Source organism: Phalacrocorax carbo, chromosome 28 (assembly GCF_963921805.1).
Source record: "Phalacrocorax carbo chromosome 28, bPhaCar2.1, whole genome shotgun sequence".
NCBI classification, from domain to species: domain Eukaryota; kingdom Metazoa; phylum Chordata; class Aves; order Suliformes; family Phalacrocoracidae; genus Phalacrocorax; species Phalacrocorax carbo.
The window spans coordinates 1,270,636-1,294,200 of NC_087540.1; the positions used below are offsets into that span (position 1 = coordinate 1,270,636).

At 59.3% G+C, this 23,565-nt stretch overlaps 1 protein-coding gene across 11 annotated transcripts in view; it reads left to right on the forward strand.

Moving 5' to 3' along the window:
- MEF2D (myocyte enhancer factor 2D) overlaps window positions 1-23,565 on the forward strand; it is a 79,343-nt gene that overhangs the window by 43,569 nt on the left and 12,209 nt on the right. For 9 of the 11 annotated variants that reach the window (XM_064475122.1, XM_064475121.1, XM_064475127.1 and 6 more), the window contains 4 exons: window positions 5,457-5,660; window positions 13,759-13,896; window positions 17,720-17,930; window positions 20,677-20,733. In XM_064475122.1, coding sequence (XP_064331192.1) covers window positions 5,457-5,660; window positions 13,759-13,896; window positions 17,720-17,930; window positions 20,677-20,733 — 610 coding nt within the window. Of the gene's footprint in view, window positions 1-5,456; window positions 5,661-13,758; window positions 13,897-14,052; window positions 14,188-17,719; window positions 17,931-20,676; window positions 20,734-23,565 lie in introns of all 11 variants that reach the window. The other 2 variants (XM_064475129.1, XM_064475131.1) reach the window with 1 other exon arrangement.

Sequence of the window (23,565 nt, forward strand, 5' to 3'; positions counted from 1 at the left end):
CGGGGCTGGATTCAGGCGGATACCCAGAGCCGGGCAACCGGCCCCGTTTTGCCGTGGCGGGGAGCTGCGGCCCCCACCCAGGCGTTGCTCCTCGTCCTGGAGCTCCTTGCACCGTTTCCATCTAAATGCTTTTCCAGAAGAAAGTATCTTCTCCAGTTAGTTCCCCTTTTTTTTTTTTTTTGTCTTGCAGAAAATATATTTCAGTTGACATTTTCCATGAGGTTTTTCCAATAAAAAACAGCCACAACAAGTATCCATTTTTCTGAACGCAAACAACCCAAATTATCCTTTTTTTCAATTGAAAACTTATATGGGTCCAGGTTTTTTTCCCCTGGGCTCTGTTGAAGCCAAGCCCTAGACACGCACGCATGTGCCTGTGTGTAGAAATACACGCGCCTATCTCAAAGGGAAAAAAAGAAAAAACCTACAGTTTTTTCCCTAATTTACGGGTTCCTTGAGTGGGACCGGCTGAGCGGCAGCGTTTTGCCGGACCAGGTTTGTTCGTTTGTTCTCTGATGACTCCATCGATGTATTTCCCTGTAACCACAAGATTTTTCAGGCAGGTCCCTTTGCTCTGTGGCTTCCCGCGGTCCTTGAGCTCGGCTTAGCAGATCCAAGCCTCTGCCTTTAGCCCAGCCACCGCTGCAGATGCCCCAGCGTGGTTGACCATGCTTCTTTTCTACTGCTTTTATTCCAGAAAAAAGAAAAAAAAAAAAGAAAAAAAAGTATGTGTATATATCCCTAATGCTTAAAAAGTGGCAAATAAGCGAATTGGATGAACTAGTTTGTTGCTCCACAGCAAAACAATAGAAAATTGCAGTTTTTCTTCACTGCAGCTTTTTTTGGCGGCTGGGATGGGCGTAAAATCTTTTTTGATAATGTCCCGGTTGCTCATGGCACTGTTCAGTCCCATAATTAGCTGGAAATGGGGCATTAGGGGTTGTTAAAGAAGCTGGAGGGTGTTTTATGGGGTGGCGCTGCTGACCGTGGCGTAGGGAGAGAGGGATTTGCAGCTACTGGAGCCCCATTAGAAGTTCAGATGAACGGAAAATATTTGGTAATGCTGGAGGTTGATGGCACAGCCTAGCCCTGTTGTATAAGCCTTCGGGAAAGGAAAGAGGCATTTCCCTGCCAAAGGCAGAAGCCAAGGTGGTGGGAGGCGTTTTGGGGGGGCGTTGAGCCACTCCTCAGTGTGCAGGGCTTGGCTAAGCAGGGCTCGAGGTGCAGACCCTTGCCGAGGTCTCCCCGGCCGAGCCAAGCCCAGGTGGGATTTAGCAGCAGAAGTCGCTCAGCTCAGCCGGGTGCCGTGGTTCTAGCACCTCTCAGATGTTGTCCCCAAAGCCCAGCTCCCGGGTCTGGGGGATGTTGGTTTTTCCCTTGACGGCAGCTGCATCCCCGGCCGGGCTGGTTCTTCCAAAACCCAACGCGGGAGCATCGCTCCCCACACGAGCGCGGCACGTATCGCTTTGCTTTTCCAAAAGCCCAGCCCTGTTTTAAGCTGAGTGTCAGCAAAGCAGCAGCTGTTTAATTGGTCACCAGCGCAGGCTTTGCAGTCAATTATTTTTGCTGCTCCCTTTCTTTGGGAAGCAAGGACACACCAAGAAGAGAGGACGTTTCGGGACGAACGGCTGCTCCGGGCAGCGGGTTGCTGAGCTGCTCCAGCCACGGCAGTGGGAGCCCTCAGTAAAGGGGGTGAAACCCCTCCTGCTTTGCACTTAGATGTGTGCAATGCCAGGATCCGCTCTCTGGGCTCAGAAACGTCCCCTCTTGCTTCATCTCATTCCCCTTCCCTTCCTTCCTCTCCTGCTGTTGTTGCAGATCGGAGACGAGAAGCGTCCACGTACGCGTGGCCGCCGTGGCTGCAGGCTCTTGGCTAAGCTGGCTTAAACCCAGGGTCTGGGAGCATCCTCAGCCCATCCCTGCCTCCACGGCAGCCCCTCCCCGAGGCTTGGGGGGGGACACGGCTCGGCTCTCCCGTGCTGCACCCCAGGAGCTGAGCGCCCGGCGCTGCTGAGTTACGCATGGGGTTTTCACCCCACGGGAAACGCGGGTCTTGCAGCTCCAGCCGCGGCGGGTGAGCGTGCACCGTCCTCGGCGTGCGCCGGCGCCCGATGGCTCCCGCGGCACCTGCCTGCGTCGGGGGAGGGAGGGATGGGGAGCGGGAGCAGTGCGCGGATGCGCTGGAGGAGGAGGGGTTCGCCGGCGCTCGTGCAGGGAAGCGGAGGCAGAGCCGCCCTCGACGCCTGCGTTTCCACTCGCTCTGCAAGTGGAGTTTCATCGATAACGGTGGTTCGGGGCCGCCGAGGCGTCGTGAACCTCGGGAGGAGTTGAGTTGGAACGGGGGCTCTCCAAAGCCTTCGCTGCGAGGTGGAGCTCTTCCCAGGCATCTCGCACCCAACCTACAGCATCGGCGAGTCCGACCAAGGTCATGGCCCAGGTCTTGCCTGCCGTGGGCGCAAGGACCACGAGCCCGCCTGGAGCAGACCAGAATTACAGCAGAAGCCAAAACCAGGGGAGGAGAGCAAGTAAGAGTCACTAATGTCATTAGAGGAATTACTGGAGAGGATTTGCCATAACAGATCAGACCGTCAGTCCTTCAGGGCCAGCCTGCTGACTCTGGCAACGGCCAATATGGTCTGCATCAGGGGAAAGGCAAAAATCCCCCACGAGTGTGGGGCAGTAATTCCTTCCTGACCCCTTTGGTGATCGGCTTATGCCCTGAAGCATGAGATTTGATTACCCTCTTAGACTTAGAAGGTTAATTCTTCTAGATGAGGCTCGTGCACGGCGGTAGGGGAAGGTTTGGGTTTCTGTCCCAGGTCACGGGGAGATGCGCAGGGCAGCGTTAGCTGACGCTTTTGTGCGACGGGGCCGGCTAAATGGCAGATCTTTGCTTTGCTCCGCAAGAAGCGGGGGTGCCAAGACAGAGGGACGCTCCTCCACCCTGTCCCTACCTGCAGAGGGAATATCCCCTCATCCGCAGAGGGATGACTTGGGGCTCCGGGTTCTGCTTGGCTCTGCTCAGGTTGTTTGGGGCAGGTAACGCCACGCTCTCCATCGTTGCTCAAGGGCAATACCCCAACCACGCTTGTTTCTAGTCTTCATGGCCAAGAGCTGCCCCTTTCTCTCGTGCCTCGGCCTCACCCTGTTGCCTCCGATCTTGGTGGCCGAGCGGGCTCGTGGCACCCGGCAAGGTGGTTTTCGGCAAAGCGACCTCGGCACCGGCAGCTGCAGAAACAACCGCCCTCGGCTGTTCCCTCTGTCTTGGCGGAGACACCGTGTGTTTTCCTCTTGAGGGCTCCTCAGGCTGCTTCGAGCGTGAGTCAGAGCAGCGGGGCCGTCTCGGCGGGGGACAGCGAGGCACGCCATACCGGGCTGGGGCTGCTGCCGGAGCTGTGGTGGAGCAGCCGGTCTCTAGCAGGGACGTGAGACCAGAAACGCTGCTGGCGCGGCGCCGGCGAGCCCTGGGTTGGTTTTGGCGCCTGTCCCGCTGCGAGATGCAGGAGCAAAACCCCAGCTGGGTCCCACCTGAAGTCATGCGGTGCGGCAACGGCTGCGGCGTGGTGCTGCCAGCTCAGTCTCGGCAACGGAGCAACCAGGGCCAGCGTGTGGCAGCAGCGATTCTGGGTGGCCGAGAGGTCCGGGATGCCACCAGGGAGGGGGAATTGCAGATGACACCAGCGCTGGCCCTCAAGTGATGTGCATCAGGGCACGCCGGAGCTGGGGCGGACACCCACAACGTGAAGGCTGGCACTCGCAGCCCGACGGCGGTGCGAGCAGGCACACGTGGCGGGGAGCGGCGGCGTGGGGTGCCAGCCCTGCACTTTCCAGGGGATGAGGCAATTAGAGCCAAATCTCGTTACTGCTTAATCATCTCTGGGAGATGGTGGGGAGAGGTGGGCAGCTCCCCACACCACGCGCACCCCGGGCTGCCCCTGCTCGGCCCGCCCGCTGCATGGGGGGATGCGGCTCTGTCTCAATGGGTGCTTGGCGCCGGGTGCAGGACCCCGGTGGGTGCAGGACCCCGGTGGGTGCAGGACCCCAGTGGGTGTACCGTAGCGGCAACGCTCAAAACCACCGGTGCGGATGGGGAAGGTCCGGGTTAAGCTCTTTGGACCGTGACCGTAATGCCGCTAACTCAAGTTGGGTGAAGGAGAGAGCCTCGTTCGCTCTCCTCCCTCAATGCTGCAAATGAAAGCGGCAAAATCGATGCGGTGGCGGAGGCCCGAAGTGGGGTCGAGCCCTCGTGTGCACGTGCGCGGCGACGGAGCAGCTCTCGGCACCCAAGGGCCTCTCGGCTCATCTCCAGCCCTTCTCCGGGCTACTGCTCCGCCCCCGAGAGCAATGCTTAAAGCAAAGCAATGACCTCCCTGCCTCTTATTTTCCTTTTCTCTTTTTTTATTTGCTAAGAAGGTATTGGCCAAGCATCACGCCGTTCCCCAGCAGCGTGCTGTTCGTTGCGGGGAGGGGGGTGAGGGACCTTCAGCGGCTTGTCTGCGCTGCAGCCGGGGCGGAGAGCCCCAAAGCAGCTCCTTCCCCACCAGCTGGGTCCTGTTAGGAGCGTCGTGGCAAGAGCCGAGTGTGGGCTGGGAAATGCAGCCCGACGTCTGGAGCGGGTTTTGGAGCCCGCGCCCGGCTCCGTCCTGTCCCCCAGCCAGCTCGCAAGGATGAGCCCTGCGAAAGACGCCTCGTTAGCTCTAACGACAGCTCGTTTCGAGGCAGGGCAGGTTGGGGAGGACAGGGGACGCGGTCACGGGCGCCACGATCCCGGGCGGGCAGGCAATGCGGAAAAATGCCCCGACGAGCTTACGGGGGACAGCAAGAGGGAGGCGGCAGCTGGCTGAGCACCCGGCGCGGGGGGCTCGGGGTGCCTTTGGGGAAGCACAGCCTCCCAAGAGAAGTGGGTGGTGGGAAGCAGGAGAGCGGGCGAGGGATGGGGTGGGTTGGGCGAGTGGGGTGGAGCAGCACCCTGACCTGCTTCGGGGCGGACGAGCCCCCCGGCTCGGTGGCTCGCGGGGTTGGGTGCTCGCAGCGTTACTGCAGCGGGCGAGGACGAGGTCTCCGCCGCTTGAATATTCAAATTTAACAGAAAAAAAAAACCCAACAAGACAAAGCCCCTGGACAGATGGTAGCTCTGTTGGGGGTTTTGCTGAAATTTCTTTTCTCTTGATTTGGCAATATGTGATTTCCAACGCTGATAATCATCATTGTGCTTGTGAAGTGTCTGCCTTTGGAGGATCCCAAAATAGGCAGCAATATGAACCGGTTGGAAGAGGGAGGTGAGAGGGGAGAGCTTGGGGTGGTTGTCCAGCTCGGGCAACTGGGGACAGAAGATTCCCTCTCCCCTCCCCTTCCTTTTGCTCTTCCTCCAGTGGTCATCCCAGTTCTTCTCCAGGAGGTGCCGGGTCGGTGGCAGCGTGGGCGCAGCTTCTGACCGTGGCTCTCCTTGCTTTCAGGTGACCTTCACCAAGCGCAAGTTCGGCTTGATGAAGAAAGCCTACGAGCTGAGCGTCCTGTGCGACTGCGAGATCGCCCTCATCATCTTCAACCACTCCAACAAGCTGTTCCAGTATGCCAGCACCGACATGGACAAGGTGCTGCTCAAGTACACCGAGTACAACGAGCCCCACGAGAGCCGGACCAACGCGGACATCATCGAGGTGAGGCCGCTCGTCCTCTCCCCGGCTTTGCCGTTGCGGAGCCAGGGCCGGGTCTGGCACCGCAGCCGAGGCCGGAGGTCGGTGCAGGGCGGGGATGGGAGCGAGCAGATCTCCGACACTCGGTGCCGGCCTGATTTTGCATCTTTTTGGATCAGCCTACAAAAATATTCAGTTCTGGGTGGTAGAGTTTGAAGCTGTCTCGAGTTATGTGTTGATCTGCTGCCATAAAATTGAGGTGCGGGTTTGCTTTGCGGGGCATCCCTGTCGTCCAGGCAAACCACGGGATGGTTTTGGAGGCATCTCCCAGGGCTGCTGCACTGGGGTGCCTTGGTGCGGCTGGTGACGTTGGCCTGTCTGTTGTTTGAGACATGCACGGTGGGGTTGTAGGAGGGCGCCAGCGGCTGAATCACAAAGTAATTTAGGTTGGGAGGAACCTTTGGGTGCCTCTGGTCCAACCCTGCAGGTAGGTGGGGTTGCTCAAGGCTTGTCCGGCTGCGTTCTGCGGGTCTCCAAGGATGGCGAGTCCAGTCTGACCAACCCCGGCACTGCCAAGGGCACCGTGTCCAAACCTCGCTGCCGCCGAGGCCGCGCTCCTCCTCCAGCCCGCCGGCATCGCAGGGGGTGCTCAGCCGCCATTTGCTGTCGGTGACTCCGTGCTGGCCCTCCCCACCGCTTTGCCCCCACCCCTGCCGCCGGCGGAGCGTGCTGGGCTCGGGCGTGGGGCATCTGGCTCGCCGGAGGGTGTCAGCGGCATCTCGGCCGTCGGCCGCATCCTCTCCCCCAGCAGCACCCGCGAAGGCGGGAGCCGCTCGGTTGTCGCTTTTCAAGCGTGTGGGCAGCTGCCTTTACGCCTGGGCAAATGGAAGGCTTGGCTGGGTAATTATTGCCATCACAGGTGGGCATCCATTAACGCCTGCGGAGCCGTCAGCGACCGAGCGGAGCGGCACGGCCCCGTGGAGGGCCCCGGGCAGATCAGAGGCAGCCGCTCCGCTCGGACCTCGCACGGCACGAAGCTTCAGCACTTCAAAGCGCTGCTGGAGGAATCGGCTTCTCCTGCCGCTCGGGCTGCGCCGCTTCTGCCTTTGAATCCCTTTGGCGCATCGCGGACAGTTCGCTCAGGCTTTGATTTCGTGAAGGCGAAGGAAGAAAAACCAACCTACCTCCTAAATCTTGCCTCTTTTTTTTTTTCCTCCTTTTTTTTCTCTGTGAAATATGTCTTTTTGAGAGGTTTGGACTTGAGGTTTTCGCCTTGTTGTCCACCCGGTTCCTACCGATGTGCCACCACAGCAGAAGTGGGTTGAGCCGTGGCCAAGCAACCTGCCCTCACTGGGGTTTGGAGACTGTTCTGCCAGCACATGGTTGCCTACAGGCCTTAGAAATGGTTCAAAAATATCCTTTTTGGCCTGTTTGAGCCAGGTAGCGTCCGTCCACCGTGAAAATGCCGGGGTTTTGCAGGCGCGGTTCCCCGCCGCGTTAGTCAGCGCAGCCTCACCCAGCCTCTCCGGGATGCTCAGACTGCGGCGCTCGCAGCGTCGAACAGATTTGTGTTGGCCTAAAAATACCGTAAACATTTTGGGCAGCGTTCTCTGTTCCCTTATGGTCCAAGATGCAAACACTCCCAAGCCGACAAGTTACACACAGTCCTTGGCACCCAAAGAAATACTGTGTTTGCACCACATGAAAAGCTGGATCTGCATCCAAAGCCGAGGAGAGGAACATCGGGAGCGGAAGGATATTGGTGGATGGCAAGAAAAAGAGCCCAAACTCGCCGGGCTCGGCACATCTTGCTGGCACAGCCGCCTCGGAGCGAAACCCGCTGGGGCACAGGCGGGTTTTGAGGCCGCTCGAGCATCCCTCCCCATCCTCGTCTCATCTTGGAGCAGGGTTAGGTCTGCTCGAAGATTTTGACCGTTTTTGTCTCCCAGATCCCCTCCCTGGAAGGCTGTTCCTGCTCCTGGGGCTGAATTCCATCTCCCCTTGCCCAGGCCAGGTCCCGCCAGCCCAGCTGTGACCCCACCTCACACCCTCCAGTTTATCCAATGTTTCTTGGTGGCTCCCGGTTGAACTTGACTCCTCCAAGAGTATCTTCGTGCCCTTGGAGCTTCCCCAGCATCAAGCATTCATAGAGCTGTGAAGGCACAGGCTGTGAATTTACTACCAAATATGATTTTAAGTGGATTTTTAAGGGGCTGCTGATGCATCTGCCTTCCCCGTAACGCCTGTGGCCCCTTTCTACGGGGGGGGGGTGTGCAACCCTGCGTGACTCTGGCGGCATCTCAGAAGGGATGAGGAGCAGCCGGGACCTGGGTGAATCGCGGCAGAAGCCTCTTGATTTCATTTTCCTGGCAGAGGGGGAGTGAGCGGTGGCTCTGGCGGCTTGGCCAAACCAGGGTCTCCTCTCGCAGCTGGGCTGGGGGGCTCCTGGTACCCAAACCCTCCTGGGGCTGGTACCACCAACTCCAGGCTGTAAAAGTTGGTCTGTTCAAATTATGTTTTAAAACTGAAGTAAACATGAGATCCCCTTTTTCTTTCTGGTCCTGGAGGGGTGCAGTCTGTGGGGGGCACTGAGGACACCCCATAACATGCTGCATGGGCATGCCCTTGAGGGGTTTATCCCCCTGGATATGTAGTGAGAGGCAGAGCTGCTCTGGGGTGAGGGTACCCGGCCCCGGTTCAAGAGGGGTTCAACACCCTGGCTGCCTTTTGGGGGGGCGCCTCCGTGTTTCAGCCACGCCGAGGCTCATCAGCGGCTGTCGGGAGTGGGATTCAGCCACGCAACCCCTGCGGCTCGCTCTGTGCCTGGCAAAGTCCCGGCCATTGCAAGCTTTTAAATCTGAGAAAATCTCTCTTAATGCAGAGAGGGGGGTTTCCTTAATCAGGCGGGGGACAGCTGAGGCCCCCAGACAGGCACGCTGGGTGCCACGTGCGTGCCCAGGCTGGGATCACGCCGGCTTTGCTCCTCGCTGTCGCTTCTCGTTTCCTCACAGCCCAGCTGACGTGCCAGTTTCTGATAAGGGACTTGGACGAGAGCAGAGCGAGCCGGGCACGGGGATGCTCCAGAGCCAGTTAAAGTCACACAGCAGTTTCTTTCCTTTCCTTGGCTGAATGTCCCAGGGAAGCAGAATTTTCCCTAATTCTCCTTCTTGGGGTTGTCGTTCCCCCGAGCGTGTAAAATCAGGCATTTTGCAGGATGGTGGGGAAGCGGCGAAGTGCAGAGGCAGCTGCTGGTGCTGCGTCTTCATCCTTATCCTCATTCTCATCCTCATCCTCGTGCTCATCCAGACTTCCCCAAAGCCTGGGGCGGTTGAGTCTCCCCCCTCCAAGGGAAGTCGACCACATCCTGGTCGAGCAGCGTTTCCTCTCACATGTTCTGTGTTTCCTGCTGCTCTCTCACCCTCTTTGGGTTGGAAAATCTGCTCTCGGACGAGCTCGGATCACGGGAGTGGGAGCATCGCCTGGAAGAGCAGGACCTGCAGCGGGTCCTGCCATGGGGGGACTCCCAGTAGAGTGGGGGGACCTGGGGCCACCAAGGAGACCACCCGATGATGAGAGGGGTTTTTTTTGCCATGTGTAGTTCGCACCCTGGTTTTCTCCTTTGATAATTTTCTGCTGGGAAGGAACTGAATGTAAATCTACTTTGTATGAAAAATAGTTGTGCTCCACTGGATGCAACCCAGTGACAAAACGTTTCATGCCTCTCTGCATCTTCTGTTCTGCCCTGGAAAAGGGAACGAGGAGGAACGAGAAGAAAAGCTCTTTTCTAAAAGACCTTGCAGAAATCCTGAAAATGGGAATCTTTGGGTTTGATTCTCGCTCCAGCAAGATTGTTTTCCTTTTACATCATCTTGTCAAAAAGCAGAAAATGTGGGACACACATTTTTTTGTCAAAAAAAAAAAGAAAAAAAACCCCAGCAGCCGACGCTCATATGGCTAGAAATGGCGTTTTGTCATTCCAAACCTCTTTCTGAGCAGCAGATTGCTGCGAGCCGTGCTGCTTTGGCTCATGTCCTGCTGCGACTTGGGCCCCGGTCACCCACCGCCGCCGGTGCTTCCCGTCCTGCTGCGCTGCCCATCGGCCCCGTCCTCTGCTGCGCCATTTCTGGAGCCCGTCCCCGTCCCCTTCTTCCCCTCCCTGCCCGCGGCTCTGGCAGCCCCGTGCTGCGGCAAGGGTTATAATCCAATCTCACGGAGCTCTTCCCGCTTCGCACGCCTGGCTCGATGCTTCCTGGGGCTGCCAGCGAGTTTCCTACGGGAGTGGGGATGGGGGCACCGTGACCACCCCTCACAGGTCGGGGTGCTGGGTGAGAAACTGGCCGGCCGAGCCCAGAGAGCTGCGGTGATCGGAGCTAAACCCAGCGGGCGGCCGGTCACAGCGGGGCTCCCCAGGGCTCAGTGTTGGGGCCAGCCTTGTTTAATGTCTTCATCAATGATCTGGGCGAGGGGATCGAGGGCACCCTCAGTCAGTTGGCAGGTGACACCGAGCTGGGCGGGAGTGTCGATCTGCTGGAGGGCAGGAAGGCTCTGCAGAGGGACCTGGGCAGGCTGGAGCGATGGGCCGAGGCCAGTTGTGTGAGGTTTAACAAGGCCCAGGGCCGGGTCCTGCCCTTGGGTCACACCAACCCCAGGCAGCGCCCCAGGCCTGGGGCAGAGGGGCTGGGAAGTGCCCGGCGGAGAAGGCCCTGGGGGTGCTGGCTGACAGCCGGCTGGGCATGAGCCAGCAGTGCCCGGGTGGCCAAGGAGGCCACCAGCCCCCGGGCTTGTGTCAGCCCTGGTGTGGCCAGCAGGAGCCGGGCAGGGATGGGGCCCCTGTGCTCGGCCCTAGGGAGGCCCCACCTCGAGTGCTGGGCTCAGGTTTGGGCCCCTCGGGACAAGAAGGGCCTGGAGGGGCTGGAGCGTGTCCAGAGAAGGGCAGCGGGGCTGGGGCAGGGTCTGGAGCACAAGTGTGCTGGGGGGCGGCTGAGGGGGCTGGGGGGGTTTAGCCTGGAGAAGGGGGGGCTGAGGGGAGCCCTTCTCGCTCTCTGCAGCTGCCTGAGAGGGGCTGGAGTGAGGGGGGGGCTGGTCTCTGCTCCCAAGTCACCAGGGACAGGACGAGAGGGAACGGCCTCAGGCTGCGTCAGGGGAGGTTTAGGTTGGAGATGAGGGAAAATGCCTTCCCTGCCAGAGCGGTCAGGCCCTGGCACAGGCTGCCCAGAGAGGTGGGGGAGTCACCGTCCCTGGGGTATTTAAAAGACATGCAGACACGGCACTTGGGGACATGGTTTAGGGGGCCTGGGGGTGTTGGGTTGGCGGTTGGACTTGATGATCCGAGAGGTCTTTTCCAACCTTAATGATTCTGTGATTCTGTGCTGTGGACCGAACTCGGCAGGGCGGTGTGAGTCTCAAAGACAATTAAGTTACAACTAATTTCATTACGTTAGCGGCCAGGGAAAGGGAAGAGACCAAGGCACCAGCTGGTGTCTAAGTTGAAGCTGTGTTAGACACCAAATATATGAGACCCGCAGAGGAGAAAGACCTTGGGAAGCGCAGAGAGGGGCGATGCTATGAGCTGCTTGGAGGGGCTTTTCTGGCTCTGGGTGAACGGAGCTGGATTTTCCCCATTGCTCCGCTTGCCTCGACAGAGTCTTTGCAGGAACAACCCCCAGGACGATTTCATGCAGATCTAGAAATGGCAAAACACCGCAGCCAGCTGCAGCTGCCCGTTGCTCCTCCCTGTGCTTTCTTTGGGTGGTAAATATGGGGCAGAGCCAGGGGAGCTGGAAGCCACTTAAAAACTCCTGGGCCACTTCATTGCTGCAGGTTTTAGAAAGGAGAAGGGTGTTGTTGCTCTGCTGAAACCTCTTCCAGAAAATTCACTTGTGAGGGTCCCTTCTCTGAGGGTCCCGGGGGATGGTTGCTTGTCCAACCCCCCGGCTCCGGAACCTGCTGGCAGCCTTTGGCAGAGGAGGAGAGCTTCCAGGGACGTGAGGAATCACCTTCATGTTTCCCAGCCAAGAATGGGAGGGCAGAAGTGGGACATCCAGATACTGCCCCTGTGAAGACAACTGCTGCGAGGTGGGCACAGCCCCCTATTAGACACTGGAGAGTCTCCCGAGCCAGCACCCGAAGGAAACCCAGCTTCATCCCTTCCGCTGCTCATGGAACAGCTTTTTCCGTTTTGCTTCTGAGAGAGAGAGACAAGGAGGAAAAAAACTTCTTTTTTAAAAATTCTTTTTCAAAGAAGGCCTCAACTTTCCGTCCTTCGGCTGCATCGGTGAAACAAAAGGCTTCGGGGAAAAAAAAATCTGAAAAAACCTCAGTTTCCAATTAAAAAAAAAACAAACTAAAGCCGTTCCTTCCCCACCGGCAGCGCTCGTTCCTTTTTTTGGCTCGTTCTAAGAACAAACAAGGACACGTACAAAAATAGAAAAATAATAGGGAAAAATCCTCGGGAACCTGCAGAAAAAGCCCTGGGAACCTCCCAGGTTGCCAATAACTCGCATTCCCGGCGCCCTTCTCTGTAAAGAGACAACAAATAACACAAATTCGGGGGACCAGGGGTTATTATTAGGTAATTGGGTAATAATTGTTAGGCAGCAGGAATTACTGGTAACTCCAAACACAGCTTCGGATGCCGCCGCGGTCAGGAGCGAGCCGGACCCTTCGCTGCCGGAGCTGGGCGTGGGTCAGGACTTTTCCCCTCTGCGGATTAAATCTAAATAATGAGTGTTAAAATTACGACTGCAAAGGGGTCATTTGAATTGAAAATATTGTGAAAAGCTTCAGCCGGATAGAAAACAGGCCGGGGGATGGGTTTGGCGCCTGTCGTTTTGAGTGTTGCCACCCGCTGCAAGCGGCCACCGAGCGAGGCGGGGGGAAGGGGCCGAGCCGGGCGGCGCGGGGTGCCGTACCCATGCCGAGCAAAACCTGCCTCCGGCCGTCCCGGCCCTTCTGGAGGCGGCTTTTTTTCTGCCCTGGAGATGGTTTTTATCCACTCTGGAGATGGTTTTTATCCGCTCTGGAGGTGGTTTTTATCTACACCAGCCAAAATTCCCCTACAAGCTCTGTTACCCGGAGCTTGCAGGTAGATGGGGAGCCACTCCACGATACGTTTTGGCCTCAAAACCTCAAAATAGAGATGTTTATTACTGTTTAGGAAGACAGAGAATTGTCAAGGTTCTTTCCCCCCCCACTTCCCCGCTGAATTTGGCACGAAAAGAGATCAAGACTTCCAGGAAATTCTGTAGCTTTGACTTCTAAAAAAAAAAAAGAAAAAAAGAAAAAACAAAAAAATTGGCAAGTGACGGCTCCATAATAACGCCTAATTGCTTATGGTATTTTGAAAATAAAATGATTAAACGTGCCTGTGTAACGCAATCTGCAAATTGGCTACTGAGCGTGAAGGAAGAGCTTTGGGGGGGGGTTTCGCCGTAGCCCGGGCGCGCCATTGCCGGGCTCCTGCAGCAAAGGAGGAGATGTTGCGTCGTCAGCTCTCCGTTAGCGCCCTGGGCCTTTGCAGCCGGGGCGTTGTCACCGTCACCCCCCGCCCCGTGTCACCCCCCCGCAGGGCTGGCGCCCGCGGGCTGGCGCCGGGCCACGCGCCCTCTCCTGCGATGCTCCCGCCGCGGCGCGCGCGGTAAATGCCACCCGCCTGGTTTTTGCCAGGGACAAGCTGCTTTTTGCTTATTATTTTGTTTTTATTATTTTCCTGTGCGTAAGGAGGTTTTCCCTATTTTTAGCAGGCAAGCAGATATCGTTAAGGTTTATTTCCCCGCCTTGTCTTTGTAGTAATTGTAGGTGACGAATGCGGCTGAGCTGGTACGGGGCCAAGTTCAGCTCCGGCGTAACCAGACCCTTTGAAAGCAAAGAAGTTTCTCCCCGTCCATCCCCACACTGTAATTCCTTAATTAGAGACACCCCGGCGTCGAAACCCGAGGGCCGGATCCTGACTCTTTAACCCCATTGAGGTCAACGTCATCTTGGGGCAAAGGTGTTAATTTGGGCAAGTCCTCGTCTTTATGGGCCGGGGGATGTTTTTTGGGGGGCCCTGCCCATCCCAGGCAGCCGCCCGTGTTCCCCATCCCCACTCCCAGATCTCAAACTGTCCCGATTGTGTTTTCAGACGTTAAGAAAGAAAGGTTTTAACGGCTGTGACAGCCCGGAGCCCGACGGCGATGACTCGATAGACCAGAGCCCCTTGATGGAGGATAAATACCGTAAAGGCAGCGAGGATCTGGATATCCTGTTCAAGCGATACGGTGTAAGTACCTGCCCCTTGGCCAGAAAACCTTCATTATATGTTTTTTTTTGTTTTGTTTTTCTTCTGTTCGATTTCCCTCCAACCTCGTCCCCTGATCCCTCCCCGACACCCTCCCCGTGTCCCCGTTCCCGCCCCCCCCGCCCCAAAACGTAACAGGCGCTGAACAAGAAGCACAGGGAGTGCGAGAGCCCGGAAGGGGATGAAGTGTTTGCGTTGACCCCGCAGACGGAGGAGAAATATAAAAAGATTGATGAGGAGTTTGATAAAATGATGCAGAGTTACCGGCTCGCAGTGAGTAGCTGGTGGTCTGCAGCCCCCCCTTGCCCCTCCCCGGATGCCTCCAGGTGACCGGGGAGGGGGGACTTTGCATGGCTTTGCTTCGGAGCCGTGCTGTGCCTTGGGAGCCGATGCGCAGCCCCCCGCCGCCCCGAATGCACCCCAGGTCTGACGGGTGAGATGCACGAGGGGCCTTGAGGGTCCCTCCTGTTTCCCACCCCGAGAAGCAGGAACAAGCCTCGGGAAAACCGTTCCCGTTAGCTCAGCATTCCTGAGCCTCCTTGGCTCTGGCTGGAGCCAATATTGGCTGTTCCCCCTCCTTTGCTGCAAATATTGCATTGGGGCCTCCTTTTTTGCCCCTTTTCCCCCCCAAAAAGGGCTTTTTGCCTGGGTTAAGACCCCAGCGTTCAGGCGAGCTGGCGGTAGGCGCTGGCCCCTCGCATCCCTGCAAGACTCAGCCTGGTTTGGGCTATTCCGCATTAATTCCCCCCAAATCCACTGAGCCCTCGGGGCAGCTGGTGGCCGAGGCAGAAATCCAGGGAGGTTTTAGCCTGTGATCCCGGAGCCGTCACCGGGGTGGCATCAGGACAGTGCTGAAAGGGATTTGTGTCAGGAGACGGGAGGAGGAGGGGGACACATTTCAAATTAGTTGTTAGTTCAAGGGAGCAGAGACTATTGATGCAGGCAAGGCTTCTTCAGAGGGATTAGCCCGAGTCGCTGCAGCCATAATTAATGCTGCCAGGAGCAGAAAGGAGGCTCATTTTCAAGGGCTGGACGCAGCACTGCAAAAATTACACACAACCCACCCCACCCCCCCCAAAAAAGAACCCAATAATCTGTCTTTCAGTGCTTTGCAAGCCCCCACAAGTTAAAAGTCTGGGTTTTCTTGAGATTTGGGTCTTGTGAAATCCACAGCTATTCATTTTGCTGACTCAGCAGGTGAGCGCTGCGTCGCTCCGGGAGCTTCCCAAGGACCCCCAGATCAGCATCTCCATCCCCTGCATCTGACGGCGGGGCGGGGGTGGCTTTCCCAAGCCCTGGGGAGGTGAAGCGAAACGGGGTGCAGGCGGTGATGGTTGCTCGCGGCTCTGCTGCGGCAGCAAGCCCATCCCTCCGGGGTGGGTTTAGTGCAGGATTAGCTCCTGCGAGGCGAGGCTCTGCCTTGTCCTCCCAGAGGTTTCTCCCTGGTTTCACTAGCAGGGGGCAGGTTTCCACCCCGCCAGGGCTTGCGTGGGGTGGGGATACGGCCCCGGGTGCCTCGCACAAGCCCTGCCACCGGTGCAAAATAGGTCAAAAAGCCAGCAGAGCTTTCTCCTTGGTGCAGAACAACCTTAGAAAGCAGGGACTGCTTAGCGTCTCTATTTTTCTGCTGCAAAGGGAGGGCTCCAAGCAGGCTCCCATCGCCGGGGGCGGCATCCAGACGTGCCATAAAGGAACAGTCCATGCCCTAAAGGCATTTTGGCTGGTGGCATTCAGGTGCCGGGCGCTTCGTAGTCAGGGCGTAGCATCTGGCTCCCCGACTAAACCTCCCTGTGCAGCAAGGGACTGAGCGATGCAGGTGGAGCGTGTGCAGTTGAAGAAGACGCTTTTCCTTTTTAACCAGCTGGGTTGGTTTTGCGTGTGACAAGAACTAACCAGACTCGGCGGCCGGGGAAGCTTAACAACAGCCTTGTTCGCTAAAGAGAGGCCTTGGCGTGGCTTCTGCATTGGGTGTTTGTAATCACTTTTAATGAAAACAGAAATCGTTGAGGTTTGGCTGATGTGTGCATCTTCTCCCCCAGATTTTGGACTGATGTGTGAGCCGCCTTCCCTAGTTGTGCCTTCCCTGGGGCCCGGGGGAGGGGGGGATGGGACCTGGGACCGCTTAGCTGGTGGCCTGGGTGTGCATCTCGCTGCACGCCGGGGCAGCGTCAGCCTGACGCTTGTTTGAAGATGCAACGGGATAGATACGGATTAAAAGCAAAAACTCTGCTCTCCGGTTGGTTTCTCAACCTCCCGGCTTTATCACGGCGTTGCTGAAGATGCGATGCACGGGGTTTAGCTTTCCCTTTCCCGGGAACGTGCACGCACGCAGACGCATTTGCAGTGATTTATTACACAACGCTGCTTCGGTGTTCATGCAGCACCCAAGAAACCTTCCCCCTCCCGGTTTTGCAGCCATGCAGAACAAGCTCCCGGGGCCGAGCAGAGGGAGGGCTCTGCATTACAGCTCTCCCCGGCAGCGTGTAAAGGTCTGGGAAATGCCGAGCCCCGTCCCTTTGAAGAGCGGGCTGGTGGCCCTCGGAGCGGTGCTGCGGCGCAGGCTCAGAGCCGCTGTCCTCTGAGCTTGGCTGCAGCCACGGGATATCTCTGAAGGACGGGATGCCCTTGAGAGGCTGGTGGGGAGGGTTTCCAGCAGCGAGGCGTGGGTGAGCACCGTCCCACTCCTTCCTCCCCTCCTCCCCTCTCCCCCAGATGAAAATCACCCATCTAGGAGCAGATTTCTAGAGGGGAGGGGGCCGCAGGGCAGCAGCCCCCACCCAGCTGCAACGCGGGGGATGCTCGGCTCCCTGTGCCCTCGCCGGCGCAGCCTGCAGGGTCCCAGCTCCGGCCCCGCGATGCTCCCATCCAGCGCTGGGCTGCTCTGCCTCTCCAGCCTTCAACAAATTAAAGTGGGACTTTAGCAAAGCCCCTGCTAAAGCCTCTAAGCAGGTGCCTGCTCCTGTTAACGAAGAGCAAATCAGTGACATAAGACAGACGGCTAGGATAATCACGGCGAGTCTGGCTCCAGCGGGGACGCTGGTAGGTGAAGCTGGTCCTCGACCCGTGGCCAAGGATAGGGCTTTAGCGATGCTCCTGCTTCCCTGGGGACAGCTCCTCCTCCTTCCCAGCAGCTCCTGGAGGTGCCAGGATGGATCCCAGTGTCACCCAGCGGCTGTGCGGAGCAAACCGAGCCTTTCCCAGGTGCTCGGCCGCGGGCAGCAGAGCCAGCCCAAACCGGTGATCCTCTGCCGGCTCTTTGGGAGGGCTCGTCCCATCCCACTGGATGACGAACAGCCTCGTAAAATCCCTGCGGGCCGCTTGGCCTCTGCAGTGGGACGAAGGGCAGCTCGGCCGCTCTCGGTGCAGGTGGGGGCAGACCACTGTGCTGCTGCCCGTCTTGATGCTTCGGGCTGTTCCCAGCCATCTCTCCGCAGGCTGTCCTGAAAACGCTGCGGGTGAATAAATACGGCCTGAAAATGAGACCAAAGCAACCGGTTGCAAAGCTTTGATGTATCTGAACGGGCAGCCGGTTGCTCTTCCCAGTCTCCCCCGGTGGGGGCCGGGGGCCGGTGCGTCCCTTCGAGATGCCAGCGTGGGCAGGGTGCAAGCGCAGCAGCGCAGGTCAGCAGTGAAACGGGGGCTCGGGGGGCTCCGGCCCGTCCCCCGTTTTTCAGCAGTGGGGTGTTGCTGCTGCTGTGATGCAGGATCAGGCCCGCTCTTGCTCGGAGCCTGCAAAGCGAGGAAGTTCACCCCTGCGCCTCGCCCAGCGGCGCCTGCACCCCTTTACCCCTTGCTCTCTGTTCAGTCCGCAGTGCCCGCTCCGAACTTCGCCATGCCCGTGACGGTGCCGGTGACCAACCAGAACACGCTGCAGTTCAGCAACCCGGGCAGCTCGCTGGTGACCCAGTCCCTGGTGACCTCCTCGCTGACAGACCCCCGGCTCCTCTCGCCGCAGCAACCGGCGCTGCAGAGAAACACCGTGTCCCCGGGGCTGCCGCAGAGGCCGGCCAGCGCAGGTGAGCGATGCCGTGACCCTTCGCACCCCTTCCTCCTCCTCATCCTGCCCGCCAGAGCCTTGCTGGGTGTGCAGCGCCGAGCACGGGGCACCCCGGGAGGCAGCGGACGCCCCTGCTGCCTCCATCCCCGGCGTCCGTGGGTGGCACGAGCAGCCCGGAAGGCTTGTTGCCGGCGGGTGCTTGTTCCTGCCCTGCGAGAGGTTGATGCCACCAGTTTGCACCTTGGCCTCAAACTGGGGGTGACCCCCCCACCCCCACCTTGGCCATATCAAGGTCTTTTCGAGAGCTGGATCCCTGCAGGGATCTGTTTCGAGGTTGGGCAGCACAAGGAGATGAGTCACCCGGCGCCGTTCCCAGGCTTGGTGGGGGTGGGTGCCGGCATCCCGCTCGCCGGTGGCACTCCGGTGACACGGGACTGCTGCCTAAAAAGGGCTTTTCTGAGTTGGGCTGTGCCGGTTGCAGTTGGTCGCCGAGCGATTACTCATGCGGATCTGCTGACAGATCGGAGGGAGCAGTCGTTTCCAGCGGGGACCGGCGATGGGTGGCGGAGGGCAGGTTGGGGGAGAGGATCTCGTCACCCATGTCCCCTGCAGTGGTGGGGGGGGGGGCGGGGGATGGACGACGACAGCGACAACGTGTGATCGCAGCCCGGCCCTCCCACAGTGCGATCATAAATAATAATAGCGTTCAGAAAGCCCCTGCCTGCTATTTTGGTTGTCACAGATGGGCTGTAAAAATCATACGGGCTGCAAATGGCAGAGCCGGTAACTGCGACCGCCTGGACATCTGGGCGGTGGGCACTCGGCTGCAGCCCCCGGGGCTGCAAGAGCTTAGGGGGGACTTTGCGAAGGGGCTGGAGGGGTGGGAGAAGGGCTGGGAGGTGCCTCCAGAAGCAGGTTGGCTGGCTGGATCAGAGCAAGCAGAAAGGTGCCTGGGCTGGGATGCGAAAGGAGCCACAGTTCGCAGCCGGCTTGTTTGCTTACTGCCCTCTCCACACGGTCTCGGGGGTGCCTTGAAGCACTCAGATACCAGGATGAGGCCCCCAGACCTCAGGGAGAGGGGTCTTTCTGCTCTAGGACTGCTCCCAAAGAGCAACATGTCACTCCAGGCTGGCCGGCAGAGCCCTCCTCGGGCGCAGGCAGCCGTAGCGCCGGCTGCGGGGACCTCCCCTGCCCTCTCGCAGGCCCCTCTGCCGAAAAAAAAACCAACCCAAAAGAGGCTTCGTTGTAACGCAGACCCCGCTGGAGGCTCGCCGTTTCCATCTCCCTCGCTCGCCGTTCGTTTGAAGGGGGATAATTTTGTGGTTGCGAGCGCAGAGGTGTTCCAAGTCCAGCCATCTGCATCTCATTCACTCGCTGCCTGGGACGCGGGAGAAATCCTGTTTATAGGAGCCAGGCCCTTGCATGTTAGAAGAACTTGGGGTTTTTTTCCCCCTTAATTTTGGGGTGTTTTTTTTTTAGCAACGCACTCGAGCTGAGAGCGGAGCGTTGCCTCCAAAGCAAACGCGCGGCAGAGCGTTGGGTCGGTATCGGCGCTGGCCGATGGCGTCTGCTGGGGGATGGCGCGGGAGAAGGGCGGCCCAGGGCGGGTTTATGGGGCTGGGGACGGGGTCTGCGCCGCTCACCTAAGGGGGTGAGCCCGCTTCAGCAGTGTGGGTGCTGGCGTGGGGTGCAAGTGGGGTCCCACAGCAGGGCACAGCCCCGAAATCCTGCTGGGGGTCCCTCCTCCGGGACTTTGTATCCCCATCCCTTGAAGGGAGGGTGCTGCGGTGCCACGTTTTGGGGGTCACCTTGCCCTTTATCAAGCTGTAAAATATTTTTGGGACCACAGCCGTCCCCGATCATGCTCCCAGGTGGGGAGCAAACACGCTCCCCTGCAGCGGCTCAGCCCTCCAGCACTCTTCCTGCTTTCAGGGGCTCGCTGCAAGCCCAGCCCGAGAGCTGGGGGCTGGAAAGAAAGGTTTTTGTCTCAGGTTTCCCCATCTGGGGTGAGAAGCGTTGGGCGGTGGTTAGAGGTGGGGTTTGGGATGGGAGGCTCCTCGTTCCCCTGTCCAGGGCTCCGGGATGACTGCGGTCGCAGCTCCGGAGCCTCCGTGCCGGCTGTTGGCCGAAATCAGTGCCTGTGGCGTGCCCAGGCAGCCCCGGGTCATGAATAGGTGGCTTTCAGAAATAACTCAGTAAAAAGGCAGAAAAAAATAAAATCTTCTTGCAGGCGAGGCAAAACATTCAGTTTATTGGGGATAAAAAGGCCTCTGGTACGTTTTTTTTCCCCGGCACGGCGGGGAGCGGCGGCGCTTTCCAAGCGTTGGGACCGTGGGAGGGCGAATTGTAGCAGCGTCCTGGCAGCGCGCGGGGATGGTTTCCATTCGGTGTGAACATTACAGGGGAGATAGTGTTTCACGTCTTGCTGCTGGAGCTCTCTTCCCCGGCAGCACCGGCCCCGTGTCCCCCAAAGGGGGCCTTGGAATAAAATAGCCGCAGTGTTTTCCAAGCCGCCTCCTTTGGAGCGGGCTCCTGTGCTGCCTGGCTCCTGCCCAAAGGAAACGGATCTGCCTGGATAATGTTTCCCAACCTGATCACCAGGAATGCTGCTCATTTTGCCCAGGACTTTCTCCCCAGGAAGGCAACACCACTCTTTTTCCTCTGCCTTCCTCCCTCATCCTCTCCCTCTTCCTCCCCCCCAGAAGGAGGGATGCTCACCCTGTTTCCAAGCGGACGATGACCCCGTGTTCCCAATTGCTTTGCAGGGGCGATGCTCGGGGGAGACCTGAACAACACGAACGGAGCCTGCCCGAGCCCCGTGGGTAAGTGAGGAGCTGTTGCCTTTCGGCGAGTGGCGTGGGCCCCGGGACCCGCGCCCCGGGCTCTGTTTGCCACTCCTTGCCGTGGTTTCCCCACGCGTTACAGGATTTTGCTGTGCTGTTCAGCGCCGTCAGTCGATGGAGAAGCTCTAGGGAGGATTTTTGCTGCTGTTGGCAGCAGGAGGGTTTGGCACGTGGAGCTCCAGGCCAGTGCCTTCGCAGGGGGCTGCTGGCTTCGGCGGAGACCCCAGAGACCGAGGCAGGAGGGTGGGGTGTGCCCTGGGGGCCAGCATCTCCCCTGGGTCTGTGGGAGAGCTGCAAGTCAAGGGGGCAGCAGAGATGGCCACTGAGGACCATGGTTTGGGCAGCTCTGGGTTTAGCTCCCCGTGCTACAGCCAGTTCCTCCCCTGACCTCGGGTGAGTCACTTAACACCTGATTCCTCGTTGCACTTGGGCCATATAAAGGAACTTTACTGCAAGGAAAAAAAGCTCATTAAGGTCCTTTTCCACTGTGAGAGCCTCAGTGCTAACGAGGCTCAGACCTTGTGGCTTAGCTCCCCAGCTATAAAATGCGCTAATAATACCTCCCTCCCTACGGTCTGCCTCCGCTGTCTGCAGGGTGAGGTCTTTGGGGCCGGCGCTTGCGTAGGTGCAACCCAAAAGCCAGCGACGGCCCCCGGGTCCCGCTGGGAAGCAGCTGCCACTGCCGGCATCGCTGCTGCGGGCTGGGGCAGGGCGGGCTGCGGTCCAGGGCTTAGCGGGGTGGATGCCGTCCATCCCCAGGCGAGGCGGAGCGGGGTAGGCAGCCTTGCACCAGGAGCCTGGCTCATCCCCCGCCGCGGAGGCTTTTTGCTGTGGGGTTCCAGCCGACAGCACAGAGGAGGAGTGTGGAATCTGGCGTTGCCCTAATTAAAACCAAATTGGAGCCCGGGTCCCACCGGTTGCGCGGACGGGGCTGGTCCAGACACGGTTCTGCAGCTCTGCGGCCGCCCATCCCCATCCCCTGCACCGCGGCCGTTCCCAGAAATAACCTTTTCCCGGTGCCGGGCAGGAGCCCTGCCAGCGCCGGGGGTATTTCTGCCTGGCTGCACCTCCAGAGCAAACCCTGCCAGGGGGCTGCATCTCCCCCGGGACCTTGCAGTGCCCGACACGGAGCTTTGCCGCTCCTTCGAAGGCAGAGGGAAGGGGCCGTCATGCCGTGGCCCCCAGCTACCTTCGCGGCCCCTTTTCCCCCCAAGGCCGCCCCCACGTCAGCTGTTGGGAGCAGCCGCGGCGGCGCGGAGCTTGGCAAGGCCCATGAATGTCAGCATTGACGTCACCGGAGCATTCCCCGCGTTCCTGCCGCCGCTCCAGGAAACGGGCGTGAGGAGCAGGGACAGCCCGGCCGCAGCCAGCCCCGCACCCCCGCCGTCCCCGGACCCCTGCCATCCCCAGGGCACCCCGCGCCGGCTGTAGGAGGGGCGCATGGCTCTGGCGCTGTGCTTGGGGTTTTTAGGTACCTGGGACATCTCTTCCTCCTCCTCCTGCTCCTCCTCCTCCTCCCTTGCAATCTCTGCAGCACCGAGCAATCACCTGCTGCCTCTGAGTCATCAGCCTCCGGGTGCCTGCGGCCGGATCCTGCAGCGATGCGGGCTCTGTCCCCGCACCCTCCCTGCTGCCTCCGGGGGTGTGAGGCGCCTTGCCCACCCTCCCTGCCCCGTCGGGGGGGGCGCCGTGCCCTGGCCCTCCCCAGCTTTGTGAGGGCGTGGGGTGCTGCCGGGCTCAAATTCACCCCAGGGTGGGGCAAAGCAGCCCGGAGTACTCTGCTCTTGGACCCCTTTTTTGGGGTGAGGGTTATCCTCAAATCCTAGTGGGAGCGCAGCCCTTCTCTCGCCAGCTCGTGGGGGCGGCCGGATCCAGGCTGGGGGGACTCCTCCGACGGCAGCGCCTGAGTCCCCCTACCAGGGAAGCCCCTTTGGGGGCGAATGGCGGCACTGGGACCCCCAAACCTGCTCCCCTCCAGCACCGGGGCCACCCCGATCCACACCCCGAGCGATGCGCACGGTAACGCGGCGTGACTCAAAGCGGCACGACGGCCACGTGTGCGTCCGTGTCGGTGCCGCCTTGGGAAGGGGAAGATCAAGGGGTTTAACGTTTCTTTTGGCTTTGCCTCGGTTTTTGCACAGCCACCGGCCACCGGCACTGCGGGTAGCGAAGGTCACCCAGGGAATTTTATGCACCTTCGTTGTTAATAAATATAAAAGCCAGTGGCCTTGCAAGTAAAATGGATGCAGTTCACGGTGCGTAGAGGTACCTGGGACCTCCCGCAGCAGGCACACGCCTTCTGCACGGCTGCTGACGGTGCTTGGCGACTGGGAGGACACCTCGCTGGGGACAGGGAAGGCGGTCGCCTCCCTCGGGCAGGGACAGAGGAGTTGCAAGACGGGGCCGCCATCCTGCAGCAGCCCAGCCACCACGGGCACCCCTGAGGGGCAGCTGCCAGGCACCCACCGGGGAAGCATCGCTCGCCCCCGGCGGCGTCGGTGGGCTCAGACCCACGGCTCCCGGGGCCCTGCCTGGTTCGGCCCGTCGCTGATGTGTCCGGCCCCGGGACAGCTCTGGGAGAGGCAGCGGCTGGTGCTCGGCCCTCGACGAGCACGCGCCACGGCTGCGGCGTCACTGCCACCAGCCGCCTGCTGAAATGCAGATGTAGCGCAATGGTAGATGTGATTAATAATGCAATCAGCGACCTATTTTTCCCGGTCTAACGTGCAATGAATATGAGGGCTGAATCCTGGTGATTGCTAAACGCCTTTCTATCTTTGGGGCCTATTCATAAAAAAAAAAAACCCTCAT